This window comes from Patagioenas fasciata, chromosome 8, assembly GCF_037038585.1.
Source record: "Patagioenas fasciata isolate bPatFas1 chromosome 8, bPatFas1.hap1, whole genome shotgun sequence".
NCBI classification, from domain to species: Eukaryota; Metazoa; Chordata; class Aves; order Columbiformes; family Columbidae; genus Patagioenas; species Patagioenas fasciata.
Window position 1 is genome coordinate 6,563,612 of NC_092527.1, and position 13,076 is coordinate 6,576,687.

The 13,076-nt window shown below is 50.6% G+C and overlaps 1 protein-coding gene across 2 annotated transcripts in view; it reads right to left on the reverse strand.

Annotated features, from left to right (window-relative positions):
* Positions 1-13,076, reverse strand: part of PRKG1 (protein kinase cGMP-dependent 1) — a 425,347-nt gene that overhangs the window by 390,830 nt on the left and 21,441 nt on the right. The window contains exon 1 of one of the 2 annotated variants that reach the window (XM_065843184.2): positions 3,100-3,479. The exons of the other annotated variant lie outside the window; for it this stretch is intronic. Coding sequence (XP_065699256.1) covers positions 3,100-3,410 — 311 coding nt within the window. The 5' untranslated portion in view covers positions 3,411-3,479. Of the gene's footprint in view, positions 1-3,099; positions 3,480-13,076 lie in introns of those variants that run through there. 2 annotated transcript variants of the gene reach the window in all.

Below are 13,076 nucleotides of genomic sequence, written 5' to 3' on the forward strand. Positions count from 1 at the left end.
AAGATGACCGTCTATCTCCAGAAGATGTTCTGGGTAGGAGCAAAGCCAGGTTCCAGTATAAGTTGGGGAATGACCTATTAGAGAACAGTGTAGGGGAAAGCGACCTGGGGGTCCTGGGGACAGCAGGATGACCATGAGCCAGCACTGGGCCCTTGTGGCCAGGAAGGCCAATGGTACCTGGGGTGGATTAGAAGGGGGTGGTCAGTAGGTCAGAGAGGTTCTCCTGCCCCTCTGCTCTGCCCTGGGGAAACCACACCTGGAATATTGTGTCCAGTTGTGGCCCCTCAGTTCCAGAAGGACAGGGAACTGCTGGAGAGAGTCCAGCGCAGCCACCAAGATGCTGAAGGGAGTGGAGCATCTCCCGTGTGAGGAAAGGCTGAGGGAGCTGGGGCTCTGGAGCTGGAGAAGAGGAGACTGAGGGGTGACCTCATTAATGGTTACAAATCTATAAAGGGTGAGCATCACAAGGATGAAGCCAGGCTCTTCTCGGTAGGACAAGGGGTAACGGGTTCATGCTGGAACACAAGAGGTTCCACTTAAATTTGAGAAGAAACTTCTTCATGGTGAGGGTGGCAGAGCCTGGCCCAGGCTGCCCAGGGAGGTTGTGGAGTCTCCTTCTCTGCAGACATTCAAACCCGCCTGGACACCTTCCTGTGTAACCTCATCTGGGTGTTCCTGCTCCATGGGGGGATTGCACTGGATGAGCTTTCCAGGGCCCTTCCAACCCTGACATTCTGGGATTCTTTGATGTTGTGTCACCTCAGCTGGTGTCCATCCTTGGGCACGAGGCTTTGAGGGCTTCTCATCACTGTGACATAACAGCTCAAACAGAAGACCAAATGCTTCCTAGAGCAACATGTGCTCCTGAGGCTGTGAGCGAGTATCTTTACCACCTCAGTGATTACAGTCTGAAGCTGCAAGTTGACTTAAATACTGTAAATAGTATCAGAGTATTGACCACAGAAATACAATGAAACTCTCCCCCAGGGCGGTGGCACGCGTGCTCCACATGAGACTACAGCAAATCACATACACAACAAGCAATTAAAATTCAAGCTGGAAAACGCTAATTCAGGGGTTCAACAGGCTTCCTACGTGTTTCACTCTACACAGCAGAAGCTCCAGGCTTGCTCTGCTGAAACCCAGAGTATTTCCTCAAGCCCCGTGGAGCTCCGGTCACATTTTGAAGGCACCAAGGGACAAACGCTTACATGTCCCTGACAGAAAAATAAACATTTTTGGACACCATATGCTGTCCTATAGTTATAACTGAGGAAACTGATGGGCCACCTTATCCTCCTCACACGTTTAGCAGATGAATGTGGCAGCCCACCCTTCCACTGGACAGAACGCACTCCACTTTTGGGGGTGTTGTGGGGTTTGTTTTTCTTTTGGTCCACCACAGTTTCTCCCCACTGCCCTTTTGAATCCAGAGCGGCGGCCGTTCGCCTTAAAAGGGCAAAATATCTGTGGAGAAACGGCGGCGGGAAGGGGGTGGGGGAAGCAGGCAGGGGAGCCGCCACACGGCCGGGGGTCCCGGGGCCCATGGCGGCCGGGCTCCCCGGGCAGCCGGTTGCCAGGAGACGGCGGGGCCCCGCCATGGCGGCGGGAACGGCTGAGGCTGCGCGGGCAGGGCCGGCAGCACCACCCGGCCCTAGTCCCGGTCTCGACCCCAGCTCGTACCTTACTGGAGGAAACAAGTGAGTCGCGGCGGCGGGCTGGCAACTGCTTCTCCGGCATCCCCAGTTAGGGCAATGGCGAGCACCTGGGCATCGCCCCTCACAGGTGCTTCACCTCACCCACCGCACCTGTGCCACCCGCCCGCCATCGCCCCGCCCCGGGGGTAACCCTGCACCCGTGCGGGGCTGGGGAAGCGCTCCCGAGAGCGTCGAGAGGCTGAGGGCCCAACCGCCATGTGCCCCGAGGAGCGGTGTGGGGTGACCTGTACCCGCAGCCCAGCCAGGACCAGAGCAAACCCGGCTGCCGGGAGGGCTCCCGCCATCCCCCGCGACCCAGTGCTCCCGTTTCACCCGGCAAGGAACATGTCGGCCGCAAAGGGGAGGCGGGTTTGTCTACCGGGGAGGTCGAGTCCCGGTTGCCGGCAGCTCCGAGCCCCGGCCCGGCCTGTGCTGCACTTGCACACGAAGCCAGGCACTTCAGCAGCGGATCATCTCTTATTTTTATCTCCTTAAGGAGTGCTGGACCAAATGCATTGCAATTTATTGGCTAAGAAAAGATATCAAGCGGGGAGCGGGAGGGAGGAGGTGATTTCTCTCCTGCAAGGTCTCCGTTTTCTCCATTAAATCGCTGTAATTTCCCTCGTCTGCGGCAAGTGTGAAACCAGGACAGAGCATCTCCCGGGTGTGCTGGCAGCCGAGGTTCCCCGCAACTTTCCCTCCCCGCCGCCCCCCGCACAGCCTCCCTCGGACTAGCATACTGCAACGAGCCCCTGCCACCGCCTTCCCTTCCCCAAAAGAGCAACCACCGGGCAAGGGGGGCCAGGCAGGGCGGCCAGGAGGCTGCCGGAGACCCGGGCACCGCACAAGTTTCCTTGCCCGCCCTGTGAATGGCTCCCAGCAGGACGCGGCTCCTCCCGGGAGGACAGAGACCTCCGGCTGTCTGCTGTCCCCAATCGCCACGGTTGAGCCCCCGACACCGCGATACGCTCCGGTTCAACCCGCCGGCAGCAGAAACTCCCCCGGCGGCCGCCCGCCCGAGCCCGAGCCGTGGCCTCCCCCGGCGGGTTGGGGACGGCCGGGTCCGAAAGCAGCGCGGCTCTCCCCCCACCTCGGGGCTCGCTCCTGGCGCACATCCCAAGCCCGGAGCTCGCAACTTTCCCACCCGGGAGGGTGCGGGCGGCACCCGGGGCGGCCGCGATTCGGGGCTCCGCTCCGCGCCCCCCGCCTCCCCATCCCCGGTCCATCCCCGGTCCATCCCCGGTCCCTCCCCGGCGGGCGGCGGCAGCGAGGACGGGGGCTGGAAGGAAAAAGGCGGCTGCCCCGCAAGCAGCGAGGGGAGAAGGGGGCGAGAGGGGCTGAGCGCGGCGAGGGGCGAGGCACGGAGCGCTCCGTGGGTCCCCGCGTTGAACCCCCTGCTTACTGTGGGCTCTTGGGGTAGAAGGGGAGGGTGACGTGGCTGAGATCCTGGATGTCAAAAGCGGTGGGCTCGGCCGATATCGCCTGCCGCTTGGTCCTCTGCTCGCCCTGCAAGGTGCCGGCGCTCTGCTGCTGTGCTTGCTGGGTGGCGGGCCGGATCACGGAGCGATACTTGTCCAGCTCGTTCTGCAGCTTCTGGATCAGTTCGTCCTTCTGGTCCAACTCCAGCTCCAGCTCGTCGATGAGCGCATCCCGCTGCCGCAGCTCCTCGATCTTCTCCTGCAGCGCGTACTGTAAATCCCGCAAAGTGCCCATGGTCCTGCCGCCTCGCTCGCCCCTCGCCTCTCCCGGCAACTTTCCCCCCGCCGGGCCGCTCGCCGCCTCCCCGCACTTGGGCCAACTTCTCCTCCACCCCCCCCCCGCTCCGAGCCCGGCCCGGCGCTGCCCGCCGGGGGCCCCGCCGCAGCCGGACCCCCCACCGCCGGCACCGGGAGCCGGGTTGTTAGGGGCGATTTCGAGCCGCCTGTGTCAGGCTTAAAGCTGGAGAGGGAGCGGGAGACACACACACACGCACCCGGCGAGGGGGAGGGAAGGAGGGAAGGCGGCGGGGAGGGAGGCAGGGGCGAGGATGCACATGCACTCCCCGCACCGCCCACAGCCCCGCGGGCTCGCCCGGAGGGGGATGCGGGAAGGAGGGGGCTCCCCCCGGGGCTGCGGGAGGGCTCCGCCGCCGGGAGCCTGTGCCGAGCCCTCCCCTCCCGGCCTTTTGCAGGCGGAGGCCACCGAACGGGTGCAGCCCCTGCACAAACCTGCGCTCTCCGTCCCGCTTTCGGGGTGGCCCCTGCTCCTCTCACTTCCCATCCTCTGCTCCAGCCAAGGGTGCTACTTCTTCCCTACAGAACTTGCCCGCTTTACCTCCCATTTACTTTTTTTTAATTTTCTTTAAACAGCCAATTTTTGTTGCCTTCTCGGAGTGAAAGCACAAGCCAGTGCCTGGCATGGCTCCTGCTCAGCCTCTGCAAGCTCCAGGCTCCAAAAACCCAGTTTTTAATGTGGATATCGGTCAAGTATGTCTGCACTGAAAAAGCCTGGAGGCAGGGCATATGGGTTTTAGAGCACCAAAAAAAAAAAAAAAAAACAAACAAAAAAACTAACTTAAAATATGGGAAATAGACTGTGCAGCCCCAATACCCACACAAAAGCATAAGCTGCTTTCTCCCATACCAAATGCAATAGGATTTTCCCAGCGTGCAAGCGCGGTGCCTCATGCACTAGGATTTTCTGTGTGCCAACAAACCGCTGCACGCTGGTTCTACCTGTGCGATACAGTCCACGGGTCTGCAGCACAAAAATAACAAAACAAAATAAATGAGCCGCATCGGCTGCGCCCTCAGTGCCAAATGGTTCTGTTTTCCTTTGCCTTGCCTGCGTTTGCCAGGCACGGAAGGGACAGTGATGCACATCGTGACAACACGGCTCCTGGGTTTTGCCTTCCAAGGTAGAAAGAGGGATCTGAGGGCAATAAACTAGTGGCTTTAGGGGTGTCCCGATAACATTGCACAGTCTGGAAGGGTCAGAGATAAAAACCCCCAGAACCCAGCTAGGGCACAGGTGTCGTGAAACGCTGGGGCACGGGCACAGTTTCATGCTCGGATGTTTTCAGGGCAGCAGAAGCAGCTGCCCCATTTCCCTCTCTGGGAGTTTGATTTGGGGAGGAGAGAGGTAGGATGTAGCCATAGATACATTTTTGGGATGTGGGTGGTACCTACATGTTTGTATCTGCTGTTAGCAGCGTGTCTAGACCTCCCATCGGGGCATTATCTGGAAATGAGAGACAGCTAGACAGACACCGTGTTTACGGGATCGAGCTTTTTGTGTTGTTGTTTCTTACTGTTACATACTGACACTTGGCTGAGTCCAGGGTTCCAGCCTTCAACCTGCAGATGGTCTTTATAAAATAAATTAAAATTTAAAAAAGCACGGATGAAGAATTCCAACTGCTCCCTGCTCAATGCTGTTGTTTGCAACGGCCTGACCTCTGTTCATAGGCAAGAGCCTTTGCAGGTTCTTCAACGTGTTTGATACCTCCTGCATTTTTTGAGATGCACGTGAAAAAAATCGGGTTATACAAAACCCGATTCAGGGTTCAGTTTTCAGTTTCAGTTTTCAGTGCCTTTGATGCATATGTGCCAGGCGCAAAAGCAAAGTTCCCTGCTCGTTTTCATGGGTTGCCAAAGCGCTTTAAGCTCAGACAGCATTTTTTACTCTATATTCCCTCCATTTCAATCTTGCATAACTCTCTAGGAACAAAAGCACCAACTATCTTCTGAACATTTCCAATTTAAAGACCAGCGTTACAGAGATACGCTCCTGCTGCCTACAAACTAGAAATCAACGATAAATAAAATGTTTTAATAGCATTTAGATGACATGCTTAAAGTTCTAATGTTTTCCTCCCTGAGGAAGTGATGCCAGCTCCTGGACAAGGGAGATGGGGATACGGTTAAGCCACATCAACCAGGCTTCCAAAGAATAACAGCGCTGGGGCAAAACTTGTGTGTAATTTCTCGATGACAAGCAGTAAAGCGACATTACTTGGTTTCTATTAGAGGTACCCAGCCTGGGACTGAGACAACAGCACCTAGATCAGAAAGGGTCTGGACAAAACCATGAGAAGTTATAGGAAGTAAAACTGGCAGGGAATTTAGCTAGGTATGTCTAAAGAAAATTTATTTACAGATGGGAAGCAGTTTTTGTAAGACCTGCAAGGTCTAAAGAGAGATTTTATGGCTCAGTTTTCGATTTGGGACTATAATCAGCAGCTGCCAATCTAAAGCTGGGCTCGCTTGATTTAAGGATGAGGCCAAAGCAGCCCAAAGGGCTTCACAACCTGACAGCCAGATTCTGCTGCGGGAAGGCAGCAGCAGTTGCCTGTTTTCTACTGTTCGCTGCTCTGCCAGATCCCATCCCTACGGTTCACACTTCAGGCTTTCCTGGTGCTGGCTGCCGTGTAAACTCCAACATCTCAGGGTAAAAATAAATCCTCCCATCCCATTCTTTTCCACTGAAAGTTCCTGATAAAGCTTCAGACTCTCCAAGCAGCTGCTTTGTCTTCTTGATCCAACGAACGGAAAGAAACGACTTTAGAGAGAAGAATGGCAGGAATGCACCAGCTGGCTTGGGTTTCGGGAGGACGGGGCGAAGGTTTGTTAGGGGAGCCTCTGGCTACAATCATCCCAAAGCCTTTTTCTGATCCAGCTGCTGCAATGCTGTGCCTGGATGTCAAGTGAGCACGAAGCCAAAACAAAAAGAGCATCTGCAGACGGTGCCCTATCTGCCCCAAAACGCAGCGCGCCAGAATCACACAAAACAGAGATGTTTCTTCTTTTCGATCAGTCTCTGATACGCTCACAATATTTCCTCTCTGCACATCTCCTAGGTTTTAATAGCTTCTGCTTCTAAACTTTTCAAGGATCATCTGTCACCAAATGCACCCACTCAGCTGCCATCTTCCAAGCTAAAAACATATTTGAAAGCTCTCTATTCTGCAAACATCTCCCTGGGCTTGCCAATCAAAGTTCAGGTAGCAAGGGGGATGGCTAACAGGCAAATGTCACCTTGCTACAGCCGGTCAGGACAGCATGGCCAGAGAAGCATCACCAAGTACATACATAAATACTTTCCCTTATCCTGGAACAATGTATTTTCTAATCCACTCCAATGCCAATCCTGACTCTTCACCTGAAATATCTACAGAAACAGATCAGCCTGGATTTTGCGCTGCGTTGCTCTGCTGGTGGGGGCTCGGTGCACATTTTGGAAGGTGTGTGACCCAGGAGACTCTGCTTGGTGCTGGTGCGCAGCGACTTGCAAAGCCAAATGTGTTCCCTACGTGCATATTCACAGCAACACCTTTACAATGTGAAGGAGGAAAGACTACAAATACAGAAGGGAAATACTGAAAATACAGGAGGATCTAGAGGAAAGCTGCAAGGATAGAAGCTGAACTCTTGCAAAAAGCCTGTTATAACCAAATGGAGTCGCCGTTCACCCTGGGGAGTCATCACGTCTCATCTGTGGGATGTTGCCCCCCATGCACCCAAAACTCACTCCAGTCCCCGAGGCAGAGGCAGGAGTGCCACCTACTGAAACATTAGCTCATCTGACTCCTCCTCAGGGCACAGCTGGCCATTCTTTTTACCTTTTGCCCCAAACGAGAGTGCCTCCAGTAGCTCCTTCTGGGGCCAAGGTGCCCTACAGATTTGTACAGGGCAACTGGAAAAGAATTCGGCCCCCAAGGGTGGAGGCAAGGCTGGAACTACCATGTCAAAGCAGCCTTGTCAAGACCAAGGAGCAGGAATTGGCAGTATTTATCTCCAAAAATTAGTCCTATGGTTTTGTGACATTGGACATTCCCTCTTATTTTGGTCCTTTCTGAAGCCTCTGAAAATGAAGCTGAAACCTGTTCGTTCCTCCCCATGGAAGGGATGGAGATATCCAGGGCTGGGCTCTCTCGCTGTCTTTCAAACCCCATTGATTCCCAAGTGCTGAAAGTCAAATAAACAACTCAACAGGGTTATGTCAAGGATTTTCCTTTAGTGTGGAGATTCTTTCCATTATCAGTGAGAAACACTGAGAAGTAGCTCTTGTGAAGAGCAGACAACTGCTCCAGCCTGCCCAGGAAATCCTCCCAGGATGAGGATCATTTGGAGTAGAGTGCACCAGAAACAAGAGTATCTGCAACTGGTAATATATTTAGCTTCTTATATCACATTGGGGCATACAGAATAATGCAAAAATGAATGTTTGTGTCAAGCAAGGCAAAAGGATGAGACATTGAGTTTATAATAGTACAGAATTATCCATGTAACATGGGTGGTTTCAAGGCCTCCTCCCCTCACATGCACAGAATGCATGTGCCAAAGTCAGACTGAAATTTCCTGTTCTCCTTCGTGGGCTCTTTGTCGAGAAAAATAGATGACACAAAGGACCTAAAGCACTGGCAAGGTGAGAGATAACGCTCCTCTCATAGTTTTTTCAGGCTGGAGGAAAACCTGCACCTGTGGTTCCTGTTGGGTGGATAAGACAATCAGTCATCTTTATGGTAGAAATATGAGTTTTACATAAAAATTGCAAAATAAATTCTTCTCAACATCCAGAAGTTGAATAAACATTCAACAAGCCCTTCAAAGCTTTTTCCTTCCATTACAGCAACCAAAACAGTCCCTCTGACTTCTTTTCCCCATTCACGCCAGTGCTTGTCTATGAAAACCACCAATCCTCTGTCCTCTGAAAAGCACCTGATACACTTTAGTTGAGAGACGTCTCCCTCTAAGCCAGGCTTCTTCTCCCACAATCACATGGAAAAGCTGGATTTTCAACAGCTCACCTCATCAGATGGTTCCATGTGGTGGCCGTGCGTCTCCACATCCCTTCACTTCAGCGCTGGTTCATAGAATCACAGAATTGGCTTGGTTGGAAAAGACCCTTAAGACCATGAAGTCCAACCATTGACCTACCACTGCCAAGTCCACCTCAAAACCGTGTCCCTAAGAACCTCATCTGCATCAAGCATTTCATCTGTTAATCCCACGTTTGAAGACCATATTTTTTCAAATTGGGAATACAATAAATACGAAAAGCTGGACTGCCCAGCAAGGTCGGGCATGAGCAGAGCTTAAGGCACATATTCCCATGTGCTGGATTAAGTCAGAAGCAGCTTCAAGATGATTCAGCTGCCTGAAGAAGTCTCTTTAGGCTCATGTTAAGCAGCAACTTGTTCTGCAAACCGCCAACATAAATACTTAGTGCTGTTTTGCAGTTACTACAATTAGACGCTGACTGTGCCCCTGCTTTTCTCAGCAGTCCCAGGGCACTGACTATGTAGAGCAAAAGCAGCATTTAGACAAGGAGAGCCCTGGAAATGTAGTTTTCTTTTGCTTTCAGCCTTAAGCCACCAGCAAATGAACCCAGGGACCAATTAAACTACATGTAAGGATGCAGATCTAGTCTCGGAGCCGTGAGATACAGGATATAACAGAGGCGAAGCTTGTAAAACAACATCAACTCAGTTGACATAGTTCGAAAAATAGACTGATTGTGGCTCTCACACACATATCCATGAGAAGCTGAAAGGTTTGAATGAAGGTGGGAACCGTGCGTTGGACCCGAGACCACCGGTTTCCACAGAGACTTGGGTTGACGAAAACCAAGGTTGGCCTTGTGAGCCGGCCCGCAATTCTTCGTGATATACTTTTGAAACTCTACACAAACACAACTAAACTCATCAGCTGTCACACAAAATTACACCTTTTCCTTCCTCCAACCTCTGTTCCCTTCCACAACGTGCTGATTGTTTCCACTTACGGTGTTGCAAGAGGTGGAAAGCAAAGTACTCATGAAGGTACGAACAGTAAGAGACTTGTTTCCCTGCCCCCCAAATTCTTTTAATTAATAGCAGCTCATTTCCACAGCCTGATTTTGAAGCTGTTTCATGCCATTTCTTAATTTCCCAGGTTTAATGGTAGCAAACCACTCACCAGCCCAGAGCGTTTGCAATTCCGGGTGCTCACTCTCATCACCCTTTTGGACCTTTCCGTGTTTCTTATCTCTCCTTGCCAGTAATGCACTGCTCACCTACCATAATTGCCTTGGTCTGTCGGGTTGATTTATCCAACCTTCAAAACAACTCATTTGTACTAGAAATTGAATTAGAAATAAACATGTATTCTGCTACCATCGATATGAAAATAACCAGTGCTTTACCATTATTTTACAATGAATGCCTCGTGAAAAAGTGCACCGTTCTCTCTATGTAATCAAATCAATTCCTCTGCTTATTAAAAATTATTATTTGAATGTTTCGGGTATTTGTAACAATAAGCACAAAGCCTAGATTTTAAGCCTGTGTTTTACATGACTGGACAACACATTGGTGTTTCTTAAAGATAAACATATATTGAAGTACCAGTCTCTTACTTCAGTATCCAGAACTGTTTATGTCCGCAGTTCTAGCAATGCTAAACTCTTCCTTGCAGAAAACATTTCCAGAAAAGGTTTGTACTCAAAGTTGATCCCCATGATCCTTTAAGGCTCAGAATGAAGGGCTGCGTCCCACAGAGGAGCCGACTCATCAAGGCACTGACCAAATATCCGTGAATCATCCAGGCACAATCTGCTAACAGGGGCTCATGTTGAGTTTCACAAAGGTTTTACAGCGCTCCGCTGGCTTCTACAGCTATTTCTTATTTATGCTCAGGGAAACTTCATCAAGCTGGGCTCTCTGAGTGTGTAAAAATGTTTATGCTCACAGTTTTCTCTTTGTCAGTGTTTGCTTGAACTGATTGCTCCGCTCATCAGAGCATTAGCAGCCGGTGTTCGCCTCATTTCCTGAGCATCGCCAGCATCTTTCGACTGACTGCCCTGCTGCGGCGGGTGAATCTGGGGATGGGCAGCACTTTTATTCTCACCTTTGCACAATTTTTCTTTCAAATCAGCAGCTGTACCCTTGGTGAGGTGCGGGGCTCCCTCCTCGCTCTCCCTGTGTGGCGTCTTGGGGGAGGATGGGCAACCACAGCTCGTTGGCAAGTCAGGTTGCGATGTTGTTTGTGGCGCCAGCTCCATCTCCGATGACTCTGACTCCTCTCCAGTGCAAAAGATTTTAATTAAAAAGTGCGTTAAACATGCTCAGAAGGTTCACCTATGCAACTCTTCTCCACTGTAAGACACCCTGGGAAGGTTCACCTATGCAACTCCAATGACAGGACCTGAAGGAACAGCAAGAAGATGTGCTGGGGAGGGTCAGGTTGGACATGAGGAAAAGGTTCTTCAGCCAGAGGTGCTGGACACTGGAACAGGTTCCCCAGGGAGGTGTCACGGCCCCAACCTGACAGTGTTCAAGAAGAGACTGGACGACGTCCTCAGACACACGGTGTGACCTGTGGGGTGTCCTGTGCAGGGACAGGAGTTTGATTCGATGATGCTTGTGGGTCCCTTCCAACCAAGGACATTTTATGAGTCTATGAACTATTCTCCACCATAAAATACACTGGGAAGATTGACCCCTGCACATCTCCCTCAGCACCTCCTAGTCTTTGATCTGAGTGGAGAACAGCTCGGTTTTCATTCCCGATGATGATACAGACTCAAGAGAGTTTCCTCCAACCTAGGATGAAAAACCCTTTGCAAGCGATGATGCTGCAAAGGCAGCGTGCACTTTGACTCTGCTTCTCTGTGCTCTAGAAAGAAAGATTTCTACGTTGGTGTTGACCTTTTACAAGCTACTTCTCTGCAAGAGCTACTTCTGTTCAGGCTTTATTGTCTGTGCTTTTGCTTGAGCAACTTGCCCCAAACAACAGGGCAAGTTCTTCATGCCCTGATTTATCCAACCAATGTACACAAAGCTCAGTGTACAAGCTCATCTTCAAAACATCTGGCATGCCGTGAAAGGGTCTCATGTTGTTAGAATAGGAAGGATCGACACTGGTACCCAGCATAAAAACCTGCATTGTGGCAGACAGGAAGGCAACGTACTTTATACTTCTGCTGTCTGGAACAAGAGTGCAAATTCACTATGCCCTCAAAAAATCCCCCTGCTCCTTCACAGACACACCAATATCAGTTTCTTTTTTAATCTACTCTTCTCCTTTTTCTTTTTTTTCTTTGTTTAAAAGCCACTACTATCATCAAAACAACAGTTTTCCACTCATAATTCGGACATGACGTAGCGTGAAGCGCTGTGTGCCACCTCCCCGTGCCGGGGGTGTTTGGCCTCGCTCTGTTCCCTTACATGGCCTGCAGCTCTGGCAGCCACAGCACTCTCCACATTCTTCTTTTTTTCCCCTGCTTTTTAATTCTCATTTATTTTAAGAGGAGAAAACACCAAACGCAAGGAGTAAGCCTGCCCTCTACTGCCCTGCTCTCCCAGAGCGAGGTGCGCGGCTGCGAACCTTCACGCCAAGCACTTGTTGAATCACCACCGCCACAAAACACCCAATAAAACACCACATTCTCCCTCAAGGAAAACCCCAAAACACTCAATCAAAAAGCAATGGAGGAACAAAAACATGCATGCATTAGGAAAAGAAAAAAAAGAGACCATGTAGGCCAAGAGTGTTGCTCAAACTCAGCTTTAAGTTCCCATCGATATTCATATATCCTGTTTCTCGGCAGGAGGGTGGGATTAATATTGTTTTTCTCAAGTTAGCTACTACAGCTCTAAAAGAGTGAATGTGTGGCATATTAAGGGGCATATTTATATAAAAGCGGGCATTTGTCATACTGTCTTCTCTGAATAACCTGTAGAGCAGCCAGACTCGCAGCGTCTTTCTCCTTAATACTCAGTTTACTTGATAACCAAACTTCCAGATATAACACCTCCACCTGCAAGTCCCAGCTGACCAGCCACCACATTTTAGGTGGCTTTTCTTTACCACACCTGTATGTGTTCCCCCTAAAGAGACGCAAAGGACAGACTGATTTGTTGGAAGTGTGAATCAATGCTTTGATTCGGTAACAGACCTTAGGAGGGAGCTTTTAGGAGATCATTGGTTCGCACCAATTCCTGGCTCTCGGCTCAACACCCGGTACCATAACAGGCAATAACTCCGAGCATGCACATAGAAGTCAGGACGCATAAACCCTAAAATACCCATCTTTAGTGTTCATGACCAATTGAATGGCTAATCTAATCTACAAAAGGAAGACATTTCGTCCTCACTAGATACCACAATTGTGTATTTAGTCTCATTTCTTTAGCTTTTAATTTTTTACAAGTCTGAGCCTTTTTATGTTACATATTTATTCCCTAGCAAACTCTCAGAAAAGTCAATTAAATTAAAACAGCTTATGCTAATACCACCATACTTACATACATACATCACTGCAATTGCAATTAATCCATCACCTCCAAAAAAACCTTCCCAAACTCCTCAGACGTAACTCTCTGACATGACCACTGATGGAATCAAGTCTATCTCTCAC